At 37.1% G+C, this 14,235-nt stretch overlaps 2 protein-coding genes across 5 annotated transcripts in view; both read left to right on the top strand.

Moving 5' to 3' along the window:
* Nucleotides 1-10,148, top strand: part of LOC110844415 (alpha-catulin) — a 52,592-nt gene extending 42,444 nt beyond the window's left edge. For 3 of the 4 annotated variants that reach the window (XM_035845668.1, XM_035845583.1, XM_035845702.1), the window contains 8 exons: nucleotides 115-165; nucleotides 2,495-2,616; nucleotides 2,706-2,771; nucleotides 3,568-3,655; nucleotides 3,742-3,948; nucleotides 4,708-4,749; nucleotides 5,936-6,085; nucleotides 6,193-10,148. In XM_035845668.1, the coding sequence (XP_035701561.1) occupies nucleotides 115-165; nucleotides 2,495-2,616; nucleotides 2,706-2,771; nucleotides 3,568-3,655; nucleotides 3,742-3,948; nucleotides 4,708-4,749; nucleotides 5,936-6,073 (714 nt within the window). In that variant the 3' untranslated portion in view covers nucleotides 6,074-6,085; nucleotides 6,193-10,148. The remainder of the gene's footprint in view (nucleotides 1-114; nucleotides 166-2,494; nucleotides 2,617-2,705; nucleotides 2,772-3,567; nucleotides 3,656-3,741; nucleotides 3,949-4,707; nucleotides 4,750-5,935; nucleotides 6,086-6,192) is intronic. The other variant, XM_035845636.1, reaches the window with a different exon arrangement.
* A 413-nt stretch (nucleotides 10,149-10,561) lies between these two features.
* Nucleotides 10,562-14,164, top strand: LOC110863006 (dual specificity protein kinase splB). The gene is made up of 11 exons (XM_022112215.2): nucleotides 10,562-11,216; nucleotides 11,313-11,429; nucleotides 11,521-11,634; nucleotides 11,711-12,080; nucleotides 12,166-12,322; nucleotides 12,383-12,570; nucleotides 12,656-12,910; nucleotides 12,985-13,127; nucleotides 13,211-13,537; nucleotides 13,620-13,758; nucleotides 13,849-14,164. Exons 1-11 carry the CDS (start codon nucleotides 11,047-11,049, stop codon nucleotides 14,002-14,004), a joined length of 2,136 nt encoding a protein of 711 aa, XP_021967907.1. The 5' UTR covers nucleotides 10,562-11,046; the 3' UTR covers nucleotides 14,005-14,164.
* The last annotated feature ends 71 nt before the right edge of the window (nucleotides 14,165-14,235 follow it).

The following is a 14,235-nucleotide window of genomic DNA, read 5'->3' as shown; positions in this document are numbered from 1 at the left end:
TTAGTACGCAGTAAAAATCTAGCATGTTGTACATAAATATGAATGTCTTGTAGTGTATTTAATTGTAGGCAATACTTGATATTATATAAAATTATGTATATTTGCTAATTTCAGAAACATGGTACCACAAAGAAACCTATGAAAGCAGTAAAATTAGACAATGAGGTGAGTAAACGAGCATACTGAAAAACATCTATGTATATATTTGCGTCAATTTACGACCCTGGCCAAAATCTGAATTTTTGCTAATGACCAAACTTGATAAACTATGATGTAGACCCAGTCATAATTATAGTGGTTTTATGGTATTTTATTAGTTCTTCGTATCACCACGCATCGCAAAGCCCACACCTTAAAATACTTTTAATTCCGTGATACTAACGGCGGCCATTTTCCACTTCAACAACTGAGATGTAACGTTTTGCTTTCCTTCCTGCTTCTCAACCACGCTCCGTCATACATCCCCTTGTACATACCAGTTAGTGAAAGAAACGAAGCCGTAAATCCCCATTAACCAGTAAATAAAATAATAATCCATGTGGGATGAAGTGGATTTGGGAGGAAGGTGGCTGACTATGCAGTAAAAGTGGGGAAGCAGCACTTTCTCAGATTTATGTAGACATTCTTCAGTAGATTCCAAACCCAAACAGGTTTGAAGATGGCAACGTGGACCAAAAGGATTTGTTTTTGAAGGACACTACGACGCCGGAGAGGAATCCAATTGTACAATTCCGTCCAAAATATCCAATGTCTCAGATCCACGCTTGTATTGCTTAAATGGGAACAAATCCAATTCAATTTCATGAGAAAATTTAGTGGGTACAGACATAGTCGCATCTACATGTCTAACAAAATCACAATTTCCAAAGTTATCCTATAACAGGCGGTGAGACCTTTTGGGGGAAAGTCTCTCGCCACAATTCAACAACTTAACCAAAGATAAGGCGTCACACATAGATCGCACACCGATCAAAATTTGTTTGTCGGCACTTTCTCCAATTCTTATATACGTATCAATTCATCAACTGAACTCGAACGAGCTGTGATTATATCACTGCACGGCATGGGAAAGAGCCCATCATACTAGAGTAATAACCATCATAGTTTTCGAGGCGAGTTGAGATAGTGGTTGGGTAGTTAGTACTACGTAGGAAGTAGTCGCAATCTCACAATAATGGAATGGACCATAAACTTTGCCCTTAACTCTGGAAGTTTATAGTTTGAAAGTTTCTCTCTTTCTCTCAGTCAGGTCTCAGTCAGACGTAGTGGTCAATTATTCCGCCAGACGTAGGCCTTTGGAGACAGCCGCCGAGTCTAAACAAAGTTGATAACATGATTACCACTGAAAATGCCAAAGGCAGATTTTCCGTGAAATAATTTCCCAAGAGGTGTAGGTAATAAAGGAAATCAAGGATTGGTCTAGTTCATTTTATTTGACTAATGGGAATTTTAAGTCTAAATAACAGGCAATAAGAGCAGAAAACCAATCAAGCAAGGCTTCAACGACAGATTTGACAGATTTTTGGAAAGATAGCGACAAGTTGCGATGTATTCAATTTAAAGACTTGCCCTCTCTCTCTCTGACCTAGTTCAGAGAGTCCTAAAAAGTCGTTCGGATTGGAAACGCCTCTCGTTGCTTGTTTCTTCTCCCATTCTATTCGACAGTTGATAAGGTTCACTTACTTAAAGTGAAAGGGCATCGAAGGTGGGCCGTTCCTGGATGTCGGATCGAAGGTAGGAATGATTTCTCTCGAGACTTGTCCACCAACAAAGGAAAAAGATTTCTCAACTTTCTCGTACCAAAATCTCCAAAAGGCTGTCCGTCTGCAGATGGAAAGTAACTCAATTTGGTCATAAGTACGGACAGAGAAAGTTTTGCGTCTTCTATATCTATCATTTCCTTCCGCTTCCCCATGCTTTCCACGGAATCTTTGAATTCGAGGTGTTTGCTGGTATTCACTATCTATCTGGCGTATTATGTATGTACTCTTCATGAGGGTCATACCATGAACCTTAGTGAAATTGAGCAATTACTGGGTTGAAAGAGATTCGGAAAAATAAGTAGATCATGCCAATATCGATGGTAAGTAGGTCGCGAAGCATGTTTAAACGCCTTTCCTCTTTTGGGTAAGATATCTTGTTGGCTGTGTATAATAATTTGTATGAAAATATGGTAAAATGGAATGTGGTGGAGTAATAAATCAGCAGAGGGTGGAAGATGAGTTGTCTTCGCCAATAAATTCTTGTTGTGGGTGGATTAGCCCCGCCACTGCACAATGGTTATCATAATTCATTAGTATTCTCTTTTGCCCATCGCCGCATATCAGTCCTCATCCTCACTAATGGACTATACAAACTGGCCAAAAAGATAGATTCAAGCATTTTTGTGTAGGTATTCAAGAGCCCGATTGGCTATCTCGTGATATTCTCAGTATTCTTTTGCAATTGAGATGCACAACGTATACGTATGCATTACTTGTTTATTTTTCCACAGGAGCAAGAAAAAATAGCCAAGAGTGCTCTCGATATGAAGCTTGTCACGTCTGATCTGGAAGCTGAAGCTGAGAAATGGGGCGAGGAAAATTACAACGACGAGAACAACGATATTGTCCGCCGGTAAGGAAATACATATTTGTCTGTACTACATTTCCCTGGATTTTTGATACTCGGTACGCTCTAATTAAGACCATTTATTAAATTTCCAGAGCCAAAAATATGTCCACAATGGCATTTAATATGTACCAGTTCACCAAAGGGGAAGGAGCTCTAAGGTCGGTAGATACATTTCTGTTTATTTTATAATATGTTCCTTCTTCTCCCAGTTCAAATATCTGTAATAGCAATTTAATAATTAACTCAATCAAGCTAAACCTCCGCAACTAAAAAATTTAGCTTAAAACTGAACCCAGCAAAAAATATTAAATCATTAGAGTAAATGCTTTAAATGCGTTTTAGAAACCAAACAACTTAAAACTAGGGGAAGACCAATGCTAATTTCTGGTATCTGGTAAATAGATCTACATATGTACGCCATACATTCGTCCACATTGCACATGCTTGTGCACATATATCTGTACCTTTCCAATACCATATTTGCATCCGAGCCAAGTCCTACGACAACCCAAAATTTTTAACATCCTATAATTTTTATCGATTCCGTTTTTGCCAGCATGTACCTAATAATGTAACTCTATCCACTTTGTCGACTGCTATTACTCAGAAACGAACATAATATAGCACCACAAATCTATCTAACTATTTTTATAATGTAGTACTCTTATGTATGTACCTGTGCAGCCCACAACTTTTGCAGATCTTTTTATTTCATTTGGTAGTGATCGCTCTTGCGAGTTTGCCACTTTGTTTTCCAGCTCTTCAACGCGTACCTACATAAGTTTCTCCACGTCTCCTTTTCCCTTTGCGGGGGTGTAGCTGACGATTGTTATAACTCAAGTGTCCCAAGTCTAACATTTTAAAAGTGGGTGAAATGAAGGGTACATCTTGGGGTGTAGAATGTGTGTGCATCGTTTCAACAGGGATTTAATTACTCTAATTGTTTGTTTAAAGGACGACCCAGGATCTCTTTACGCAAGCCGAATATTTTGCAGAAGAGGCCAATCGACTTTACAAAGTTATCCGACAGTTTTCATATACGGTTAGCACACATTTCTTGGTCGGATCTTATATATGGTATATTTTTGCATTGATGGATCTTATAAATGGTCATATTTTTGTGAGCAGGTCCCAACGAGCGTGGATAAGAAAGATCTATTGGAGAAAGTTGACGAGATTCCAAACCGAGTGCAGCAGCTTCAATTTACCGTAAAGAACCCAACGGTGGGTAAGGCTGCGACGTTTACGAAAGTGGACTCTGTAATCCAAGAGACAAAGAACTTGATGAACGTCATCTCCAAAGTGGTCACCACGTGTTTCGAGTGTGCTTCCAAGGTAAGCTGAGAAATATGTATGTATTAGCAGGGATATTATTCCATCTCACCAACCATCACACCCATCCACCAACCACCCACACGCAATAAAGCATTGGCACAGAAGAACACTGCAAAAACTAACAATTGTTCTCCTCTACCCGTTGAAATATATGTACAAGCACAATAATATTATTCTTCGTCCCACTCTTCCAATAATGCCAACAAGACTTTTTCGAGTGTGTGTAAACTCCAACATTGTTACATAAACAGGGTCTGAAAAAACACTTTATACTTTTCCAACGAAGATGACAAGACTTCGACCCACGACGATAAGATTTGACACATGTATGTATCCCTTATCAGTATTTACTCTCCGTCGTGTCTGTGCATAATGCCTTTCCCTTTGTAACCTTTTTGAAATTGAATCTCTTGTAAATATGTTTTTCCCTTCTTATGTACTAATAACGCAATTTTTGATACATTTTTGAAAATTAATTACGATTAACTCGATATTAACATTAAAATAGTACTCCTACAGCTGGCACACCAAATTAAAATTTTCCCTTTTTGCTGTATTGCTATTATGAACATACAACTCATAAGTAAAAATATATACTTAAACCAAAATTGCTGACAACTACACTTTTTAACAAACATTCAAATACTAATTTGTAAACAATTTTGAATGCTCATAAATCTCAATCTTCAACATTTTTCAAGTATTAACCGATTTTTTGCCAAGAAGCGATTTTTTGACTTATCTTGGATTTTTCTATAGTACATGCTTTCAGCATCGGGTGATAGCATTAATCCCAACCAGGTAGAGTGAATCTACAATCAAGTGTTGTCGTTTTTTGGCGACCAAACTAGAGTAGAATTGCTAAATTGTAGAACAGTTTTTTGCAAATGATTTAGCAGATAGTTATTTAAATAGTATGCCCGTCGTCTGTTTTGTCGTGTTGAATTGTCGCATTTAAGTACTAGTCTGAGAACATTTAGTTTTGTAGTTGCTTCCGTATTACATCCAAGTACAAACTACAACTATACTTAGATAGCATAATTATTAATTATAACCTCATTACATTAAATGACAGAGGGACCATCAACATGAAATTATGTTTATGATAAAAGTACATCCCAAATATATTCATCAAAAGAAAATTAAAATTAATCGCTTTCTACTAAAAATCTGCAAAATTGTCGTACTTTCCCCTTGAACTTTTTCTTGCTTGTGATATGCTTTTCCCCTTCAAATTCTTGCACCTTGACTTACGAAAATATCATAATTTCTTAAACTTATCCTGACCATGTATAACTAATAAATATTTAAATAATGCATGCAAATTTTGATGCCGACTAATTTTGTGAGCTGCTTTTACATGAAAACCACTTATACCGTTGTGCAGTAGCTGACCAAACAAAGTCAACATCATCAAGCAATTGACAAAACCATCACAAGGACAGAACTTGACAAGTCCGATGGTCAGGAACTGCTGTTAACTAATAATAAGTTGTTGACAAGACAAGAATAAATCAGTTATTAATACAAATGGGCAACAGATAACAACGCAATGCCAAGTCTTGTTCTCGTTTTGTGAGCCGTGTCGTGCCTCCATTGTTGATAATACTTGGGCAGGAATTGATCACATAATATCGTCGTCTCGTACATGACTCGTTCATCAGTTTATAAGCATATATTTGTACATAAATGATGAATCTAAAAATATCTCGCATAATTATTTCTATCCCATGTTGTGCTATTCTGAGACATTCCTTCCCAAGTATTATACAACGTACTTAGCGTTACAGACATATTTAGTTGAGTAAGAGTTACCCAGTTATTATTATTACTTTGTGGTCAATTTATAACTCGTCCGCACTCAAGATTAACTTTACCAGTTCTGAATTGACCGCGTGCTTGAATAAATCTATACTTATTTGCAGCCGTCGGGATGCTGATTACCGGGATGGCGTGCTGATATATCTTTTATAATTGTGAATTTCAGTACAAGTTGGACTTTCGTGGTCTGTCTCCCAGAGGACGGAACTCTCCCTACCGGACGGACGCAGAGGATCAGAGCGGGGGGGCTGGCATGGGAGATTCCAAGGTCGGCGGGGGCGGCTCTTCAGATGGTTCCATGTGACAGTTCGGAATGGTAATGGTTTAAGCTACTCGGTTTCTTCGGGATAACATTTTATTTTATGAATTAATCACTCTGAACAGTTAACTAATACGTGTCTTGTCTTGATTAATGTTTCACAGGGCAGAAGGCCCAAAGGCGGAGACGGGCGAAGAACGCGTGTCTCATTCCTCCTATTCTAAATGAACTTCAACTCAACAAGAACCAAATATCTCTGTCTGATTGCTGCGGATTTCTTAATTCCGACGTGGATTCCTTGTTTTGTACATTTTGCAATCAACAAAGAACAAATTCCTTTCAGAGAAGAATATGATAAAGGAAATAATTATAAAAGAGAAGAAGAAGGAATTCCTGTAACTTAGTTGAACCAGAGAGACGAGATTTTTTGAATCCGTATTTTTTTCTTTCTTTTTTACTACTGCATATACTGCAGAGTTCTTGGGGGATTACTATAATTTACTCCCAAATGTATACTAGTATGAGTATAGTTCTTTCTAATTCCATATCTGGTATACTTTTATGTCTTGAATTTTTGCGTGGTACAAGCCTCTTTTAACACGAGGAGGAATTTAAGTTACTCAATTCAAGGTCACTTAAATTACTAAATGATTTAGTAATTTGGGTTACGTCTACTTAATTATTTAGGAGATGAATATATTTAGTTTTAGCTGGAAATGTAATTTTTTTTACCTGATATGTTCCCATTTTCCATCAAGGTCTCTCTCTACATAAAATCTCAATACTAATAATTTACTAATCTTCTCAGCAGCAAAATGCCAAAATTTATGAAGCGTCAAATTCTATGAAGCGGCAGGATGACAGGAGTCATCATGATCCCCTCCACTTACACAACTACTAAATAAATATAACAAAACCACCAAGGTTTGTAACTGCATGTTGTATAGATCTACTAAATTTCTAACATTGTTAACCCTGAAACAGGTAGAAAGGTCATAGACGTCCGTGCTATCCAATATAATCTATTATTGCTCATATGCTCCATCTTTTTGATAAATAGAAGCAATTTATTATTGTGATTGATTGACGTGAAAGTGGAAGAGGCGGTGGCGGGGTAGATACACACGAGATATTTTCGAGCAGTCAGAAATAAGTGGGCAACCAATTTTCCTGAGATAAATGGCTCAAATCCGTCTTCCTCCCTTTCCCTTTCTGTCGTCAAGAAAGTGGATTTGGTCAAGGAGATGGAAAGATCAGACAAATATGACAGGGATTAAAAAACCTCAGGCTGCTGCTCAACCTACAAAAGGGCTGGCACAATTATATAAGACCTTTGATTGAAAAATTACCCCATCAAAAATAAATCCAACTATGCGCACGTAACAATTGTGTCCCAATAATGTCTCCATCGCAGAAATCTATCTTCCTTCGCTCTCGGTCGTAGTATTTCTATCTGGCAAAGAAAAGGTGAATGCTATTTTAGTTTCCTTCTGGTCGCTCACGTTCTTCTTCTCGACCCCTTCTCATGATTCATCAAGAAGATCTTATTTTTGTACCTCTTTTCAAACTCAGCCCACTTCTTATTTCCACTTGATCCAATATTCTGGGTAGCGTACCTTTTCCTACCTTATTAGATGATGATCTTTCCGTTTTGAAATTATTTTCAATCAACCAGTATAGTTTTTCTTTGCCTGTAATACTCTTCTACTGCGTTACTTATCAAATAAGTACCACAACTCAACAATACGTACGTATACGTACTTATACATACCTGCAATTATAATGTGTATTGTTTTGGATAGCATAGTTCCAAGGCCATGCTGAAATTAAAAGTTAAAGTCATTGGCAAAGTTCAGACAGCCGTGACCTTGATTCGCTTATCTAATCGCTTTGAAATCAGTGAACGATAACGTTCAGGCAAAATATTACAACTTACTTGATTCGGTGTCACTTCAACATAGCTAATGCCAATCCTATAAAAATCAGTTATGTATTGGTAATAAATAACACAGAGTGAACAAACACTACACAACGAATCATCTCAATGGTAGATGTTCCTTTTAAGCAATTAATTCATGAACGCTGCTCTAAGTTTCGCCTGCTGTGCTCAATAATTTCGCAGGATAATAAATATTAACGCTGCTCGTCTGTTTAGATTAGAATTATATTGCGATGATTTTTTGGTCTTACGCTAATATAAATGTATGGATAAGGTGAAAAGTAATTTTGCATGACTAACACAATTTAAAACCAATGTCTATGTCAATCAGTTGTCTTTGTCTTCCAGTAATTTCCCTGAGCAAGCAAGGGCAACTTTTTCAACATTCCTTATTGAGTGAGTGATTGGTTTATTAGTAAAAAGAGTAGAATAGACTAATAGATATATAGACAACTACAAAAAAATAATTCACATCCATAGTTCAGGTACTACTAAACTATGTGTCCAGGCAGATGAAATACATGAACACTGTAACAGTTACAATCAAAATACTATATCACGAAAGTTGACAGCTTTTACTTTTTGACACTCGGCTTGAACAAAGTTGTAGCGAATGTATGGAATTCCTGTGTCATTCTTCACTGCTACATGTGTATATTTACCTCAGCTTCTTGTAGTATGTAAAAGAAAGCACGATTAAAAACCAGGTTATTTATGTATGCACGTATCAGTTTGCAGTCATATAAATAATTAGCTGCACAAGTGAAAACAATCAAATTTGTAATTTACAAAAAAAAGTTTTATGAAATACTTGCCATGAAACCAATTTTTGTTCATGATGATGATGATGCACACGTACAATCACTAAATGTAGCTTGAACACGGTTAAATATTACATAAATTTGCATTTTGTAATGGAACCCGAAAACAAATACTGACCTTTCATAGCATATATTTGGCTAAATATACGATGGGGCAATCTTTAAAATATACGTATGTACTTTGCACTCTTGTTATTGTGATGAAACAGTATGCTTTTGATGTCCTTCCTCTTAAATTGTTTGCCTTTTCGTAAATATGTGTCGCTTCATAATTACTGCGTACTACTGTACTTTTCCTAAAATTACAAAATGGTAAAGTGGGTTTGATTTTTATTCTAGGATGGTATTAGCATCTTCTCAATGTGTGTGTCGTACCTGCTTAATTGTTAAGTGCGATAATATTTATGAGTATATGGATTCGTGTGCGTGATTTCTGCTGTTTTTATACACGGTGAAAAAAAGCACCGACAGTGATACTCGTTCTACTTGTCTCGTGTAATGTAAAAATATTACAAGAAAGGAATTGTACCCCTGTCTATTTTTATGAGAAATATATCAAATTCCTGTCAGGCGATATTAATTGTAAAATATATGAAAATGCTTCAACATATATATTAAAAACGTTAAAAAATAGAATGCGCTGTCAAAAAATATTGTAACTGCCACTCATGAAATTATTCATCTATGTGAAGTAGCAATTATAAATAGATACATAGATGACCTATGTACTTGGATTATATACTATGGCCAATCTAAAACAAACACGAGGTTTGCTCCTTAATCTGTCATTGTTATAGCTAAATATCTGTAATAATCATACCCCGGACAAATATTTTTTTATCCTACCCTACTCGTGTTGAGCTCAACATGAGTAGGGTAGGATAAAAAAATATTTTTCCGGGGTATGGTAATAATGGTTTGCCAAACATGATTTACTAAAGGACATTAATTTATTAATTCTAACCCGCAAAAATAACGGGGGTTGGATTTTCTCCTTGTATAGTAAATACATATTTCCTTATTAGTAAACCAGATAACAAAGCTGTATTACGAACGCCCAAAATAACAGGGTTACAATTTTCAACTTTCGTATTTATTTCAGTCCAAATTCCTTTAAAGCTTAAATCTGTCATAAGTTATTTTATATGAAAAACAGACAAATCAACGAATTTTGTTACTTGATGGCAATGCGTGTAATGATAAGGAGCTGCTATGTAATTTACATATGTGTATGCATTAAAAGTTTTTTCTTAAACACTTCAGTATGTTTCACTACAGTAAACTTACGGAATATATTATGGAATGTATAAGAAGAAAATCAAAAGATATTCAAAAATAAAAAAAAGTATCTTAAAAACTACCTAAAAACTGATTCTTTAGGGTTTATTCCATTTGAAATAATTTCGGAGTGTCCATAATCATAATGATCCACAATTCTGCTTCTTTGCCTTATAAGTGTAAAAACCTATGTACGCTATTTAAATATCTCGTACCCTTATTACATAGTTTATAACATGTAGACGCTATATTATTTAGCTACATTTAATTGCCTCATCTTTTTTAAGGGATGAAACGCATTTATAAGATCGTTATGTCTGTCTGTCTGTTGGTCCTATTTATAACTCGTGACAACGACATACAGACTTGTAACTTGAAACCTAACTTATTTAGGTCTAAACCTGATTAGAAAGGTCGTGGGTCATAGTTTTCTTCAACTAGAACAATTTCATGTGAGGACTCATACTGTTCACCCCTTCATTACATTCGTTGTAACGGTTTATTTAATGTGCAGCAACGTATGTAAATAAATAATTTCAGAGTTGCCCTAGCTAAACTTTGAGTATATGCAGATAGTGGTCGTTCCACATGATATTTCAAGTGCACAGGATGCAAGATAAGGAGTAGATCTCTAAATAAATATGATTAGAGATGAGCTTGCATATCTGACTGCATAAAAAATTGAACAATTTAATCGGTGTATAAAATTACTTCAAGTTGTCATCATAAACGTCATTGACGTTTAGTAGACCATCTCAATTTACATAGAGAAAGAAAGGAGAAAAACGTTTCTTCGTATATTCAACTGGAGTCTTGAGTCTGAAGGTTATATTATAGGCAGACAATTAATTAGTTTGTGGGAGTTATCGATTAGTTCAAACTAGTTGTAGTCTGACTTTTGTGAACTCCATACTCCACATTTTATCGAAATATTTGAAAATATAGTTGAAATTGATTGAATGTAAACAACGAGTAGCAAGATGCCACGAACCTACGTTGATAATGCTTACAACCGAAGTGCGGGTCGTGTGGGGATGGCTCACGGGACAGCGGTGATTTCCAGCGCAAGTAGTGGGAGGAGCTCATCGTCCTACAGCGGTGGCGGTGGTGGTGGAGGGGGACGCACATATGTGGACAACTCCAGTAACAGGTAATCTTGATTCTGTGCATACCTACATATGGAGTACATTTATATGTCGCGGAGTGATTAATTATATGAAATTTGTGACTGCGTATTATTCAAAAGGGCGCTGGGTCGAGTCGGCCTTCCTTTAGGAAGCGCAGTTCAATCATCCTCTGGCAGCAGTAATTCGCATTCAGCCGGAAATGGCAGCAGAGCTTATGTTGATAATGCACAGAATAGGTTAATTAACACTTACAATAAATATTTAGATAAGAACCTAACAAGGGCCTGGAATAGGCAACGATTTATAAACATATTGCAATTTTTGTAGGTCTTTGGGACGAGTGGGGCTTCCGGTTGGTAGTGCAGTTCACTCTACAAGCAATCCCAATTCAGCATCTCATGGTTCCACTAAAACAACCTACGTGGATAACGAAATGAACAGGTTTGACTTTACTTTCGATTCATTCGTGATTATATTTTCAACAGGTTTTAGTAACTTTTTGACTTAATATCTAAAGATCGCTTGGTCGGGTTGGACTTTCACTGGGGTCAGCGGTTCACTCCAAGTCAGCTGGGGAAAACCATTCGTCATTATCCTCGTCTGCAGCGACGCGATCGGTTGGGGCCGCCTGTTACGTGGATAATGCATATAATCGGCGACTGGGTCGGGTTGGGTTGGCATATGGAACGGCAGTAATGTCGACCTCCAACTCAAGCTCTGGCAATCTCAATGGGAATACAAAATGCTATGTTGACAATCCCATGAACCGAAAGCTCGGACGTGTCGGAAACCCGTTGGGATCTGCTCCGGTCCAAAATTCCAAATCAGTGAGATGTCATTCTCCATTGGATGATGTTTTTAAGCCATTGATTCGCATTGATCCTGAGGTCTCTTAAATCTGTTCTCTGAATTTAGGCTATTTTTACGCAATGATTATTTGAACATCAGTTGTATTTGATTGAAAAATGGCAGGATACGGATTTGGGCGACCTTCTGCGACAAATTCGACGCCTCCGCGATGATCTTAGGAAGAACGATGAGGAAGCAGACTCGTTTCGGGAACGCAATTGCGATGCAGCGGAAGGGATTGTATACCGGCATGAAGCTGCCTTGACTAAACATCGAGCAGGTACTTTCTGATACAAAGTGGTATTCAAATTTAAATTTCTATATTAATCAAATTTGACAGGGCTTCAAACACCAGAATGGGTTCGTGGAGGAGAAGTAATTGACTTCAAGGATATCGAATTGGGTGAGAAGCTTGGCAGTGGTGGGTTCGGTGATGTATTCGTAGGGATTTGGAAGAATAATTTTCAAATTGCAATTAAGAAATTACGAGTGCAACGGGTTTCACAACGAAGAAAGGATCAATTTCAGGTATGGGCTACGAAAAGCTTTATGCACGATGTGTATTGCATATAGATATGAGATATGGTTGTATAATGTGCATACTACTACACAGGAAGAGGTAAAGGTCTTTTCAAGTTTATCTCACCCCTGCATCGTGAAATTTTTTGGCGTTTGTGTGACCCCACCGAATCTGGCCATTGTGATGGAATTTATGGCTGGAGGCTCCCTACACGATGTCCTTCATGTGGAGATGCGTGATCTATCCTCGAACCAAAAGTATCAAATGGTGACCGACTCATTGTCTGCTCTGAAATATATGCATGGGAAAGATATTGCGCACCGGGACATTAAGAGCATGAACATTCTGGTAAAATAATGCTTTAATGAAGCAGCAGAAGAACAGAGTTAAAATACTTAATTGTTGATAATTAATTTATTTAGGTGTGCGATGATTACACGCACTGCAAACTTGGAGATTTTGGCCTCGCTTTAAAAGAAGAATCACGGTCTTCCGCATCAGTCGTTGACCATGCGGCTGTTGGAACTCTGGTCTACAGCCCTCCTGAAGTTATTCGAGGCGATAGGTATGGATGCACATTAGTCCTTAATTTTGGATTCAAGAGGATTCAATTTTCACTATTAGAAAACTAAATGTTCATCATTTCAGGTTGAATATTGAAGGTCTCAAGTCTGCAGATATTTACTCCATGACCATAGTGATCATTGAACTTCTTACTGGACGGAAGCCATACGACGGGTTGAACCAACATCAAGTTCGTGCTGCCATCATGAACAAGGAACGACCATCAATCACCTCACTCACTGATATGAACGAGGAGGCAAAAGAGTTATTGCGACGGGGAATGTCGTCGACACGCCCTTCCGCATCCACAATGTACAGCTCTTGGAATTTGCTGGCTCTAGGGAACCAACTTGGACGCCTTACCCTTGCCGAGTCATCGCATAACGTAGTTCGAACTGATCCCAACGTGATGTAAAAATTATTTATATTATAAATGCTACGTACATATATATGGATGCGTATATATGTTTTAAGAAAATCTTGAATTTGTAAGGTCAAGTTTGCCTCCATTGTCTCGAGGGGTATCCTATTCGTCACAGTTGCGAAGCCTGGACCGTCCTTCTTGGAATGGAGTTGTCGATGATCTTGATGGATCCATTGCTGCCTCGTCGTCGACATCTTCAAGTGGACGAGTATGCATCAATAATTTACGTATGACATGAGTCATACGTAAGTATTATTTTATTAATTTTGTTAACTATTAATTTGTTACGATTTTGAAGAGGAGCTGCCCAGTGTGTATGAACAAAGGAGTGGAATACGTATTCCAATGCGGTCATGCAACATGCGAACCATGTTTCCTTACTTTGCACACGAATGACTCGACCTGTCCAAAATGCCGTGGATCAATTGCCTCCGCTATCAAACTCTTTCTTTAAGTTTAACTGATTTCAGATAATTGTATCACTTTCGTGATGTTCAAGTTGTTCGTCTACCAAAATCTATTATTATTTTCTAAATTTTATTATTTAATTGTTCACGATTGTTTACAAATTCATGAATATTGTTATAGAATAAACTTGCATTTTATTGTTGAAATTATTCTAATGTTATAACTCTATGAAATTATTTTTGTATATCCTATTGGCATTTACAGGAATGGAAACGGG

Source organism: Folsomia candida, unplaced genomic scaffold (assembly GCF_002217175.1).
Source record: "Folsomia candida strain VU population unplaced genomic scaffold, ASM221717v1 Fcan01_Sc001, whole genome shotgun sequence".
Taxonomy (NCBI): domain Eukaryota; kingdom Metazoa; phylum Arthropoda; class Collembola; order Entomobryomorpha; family Isotomidae; genus Folsomia; species Folsomia candida.
The sequence above is the reverse complement of the archived record's forward strand: the minus strand, read 5'-3'. Positions and strand labels throughout refer to the sequence as shown.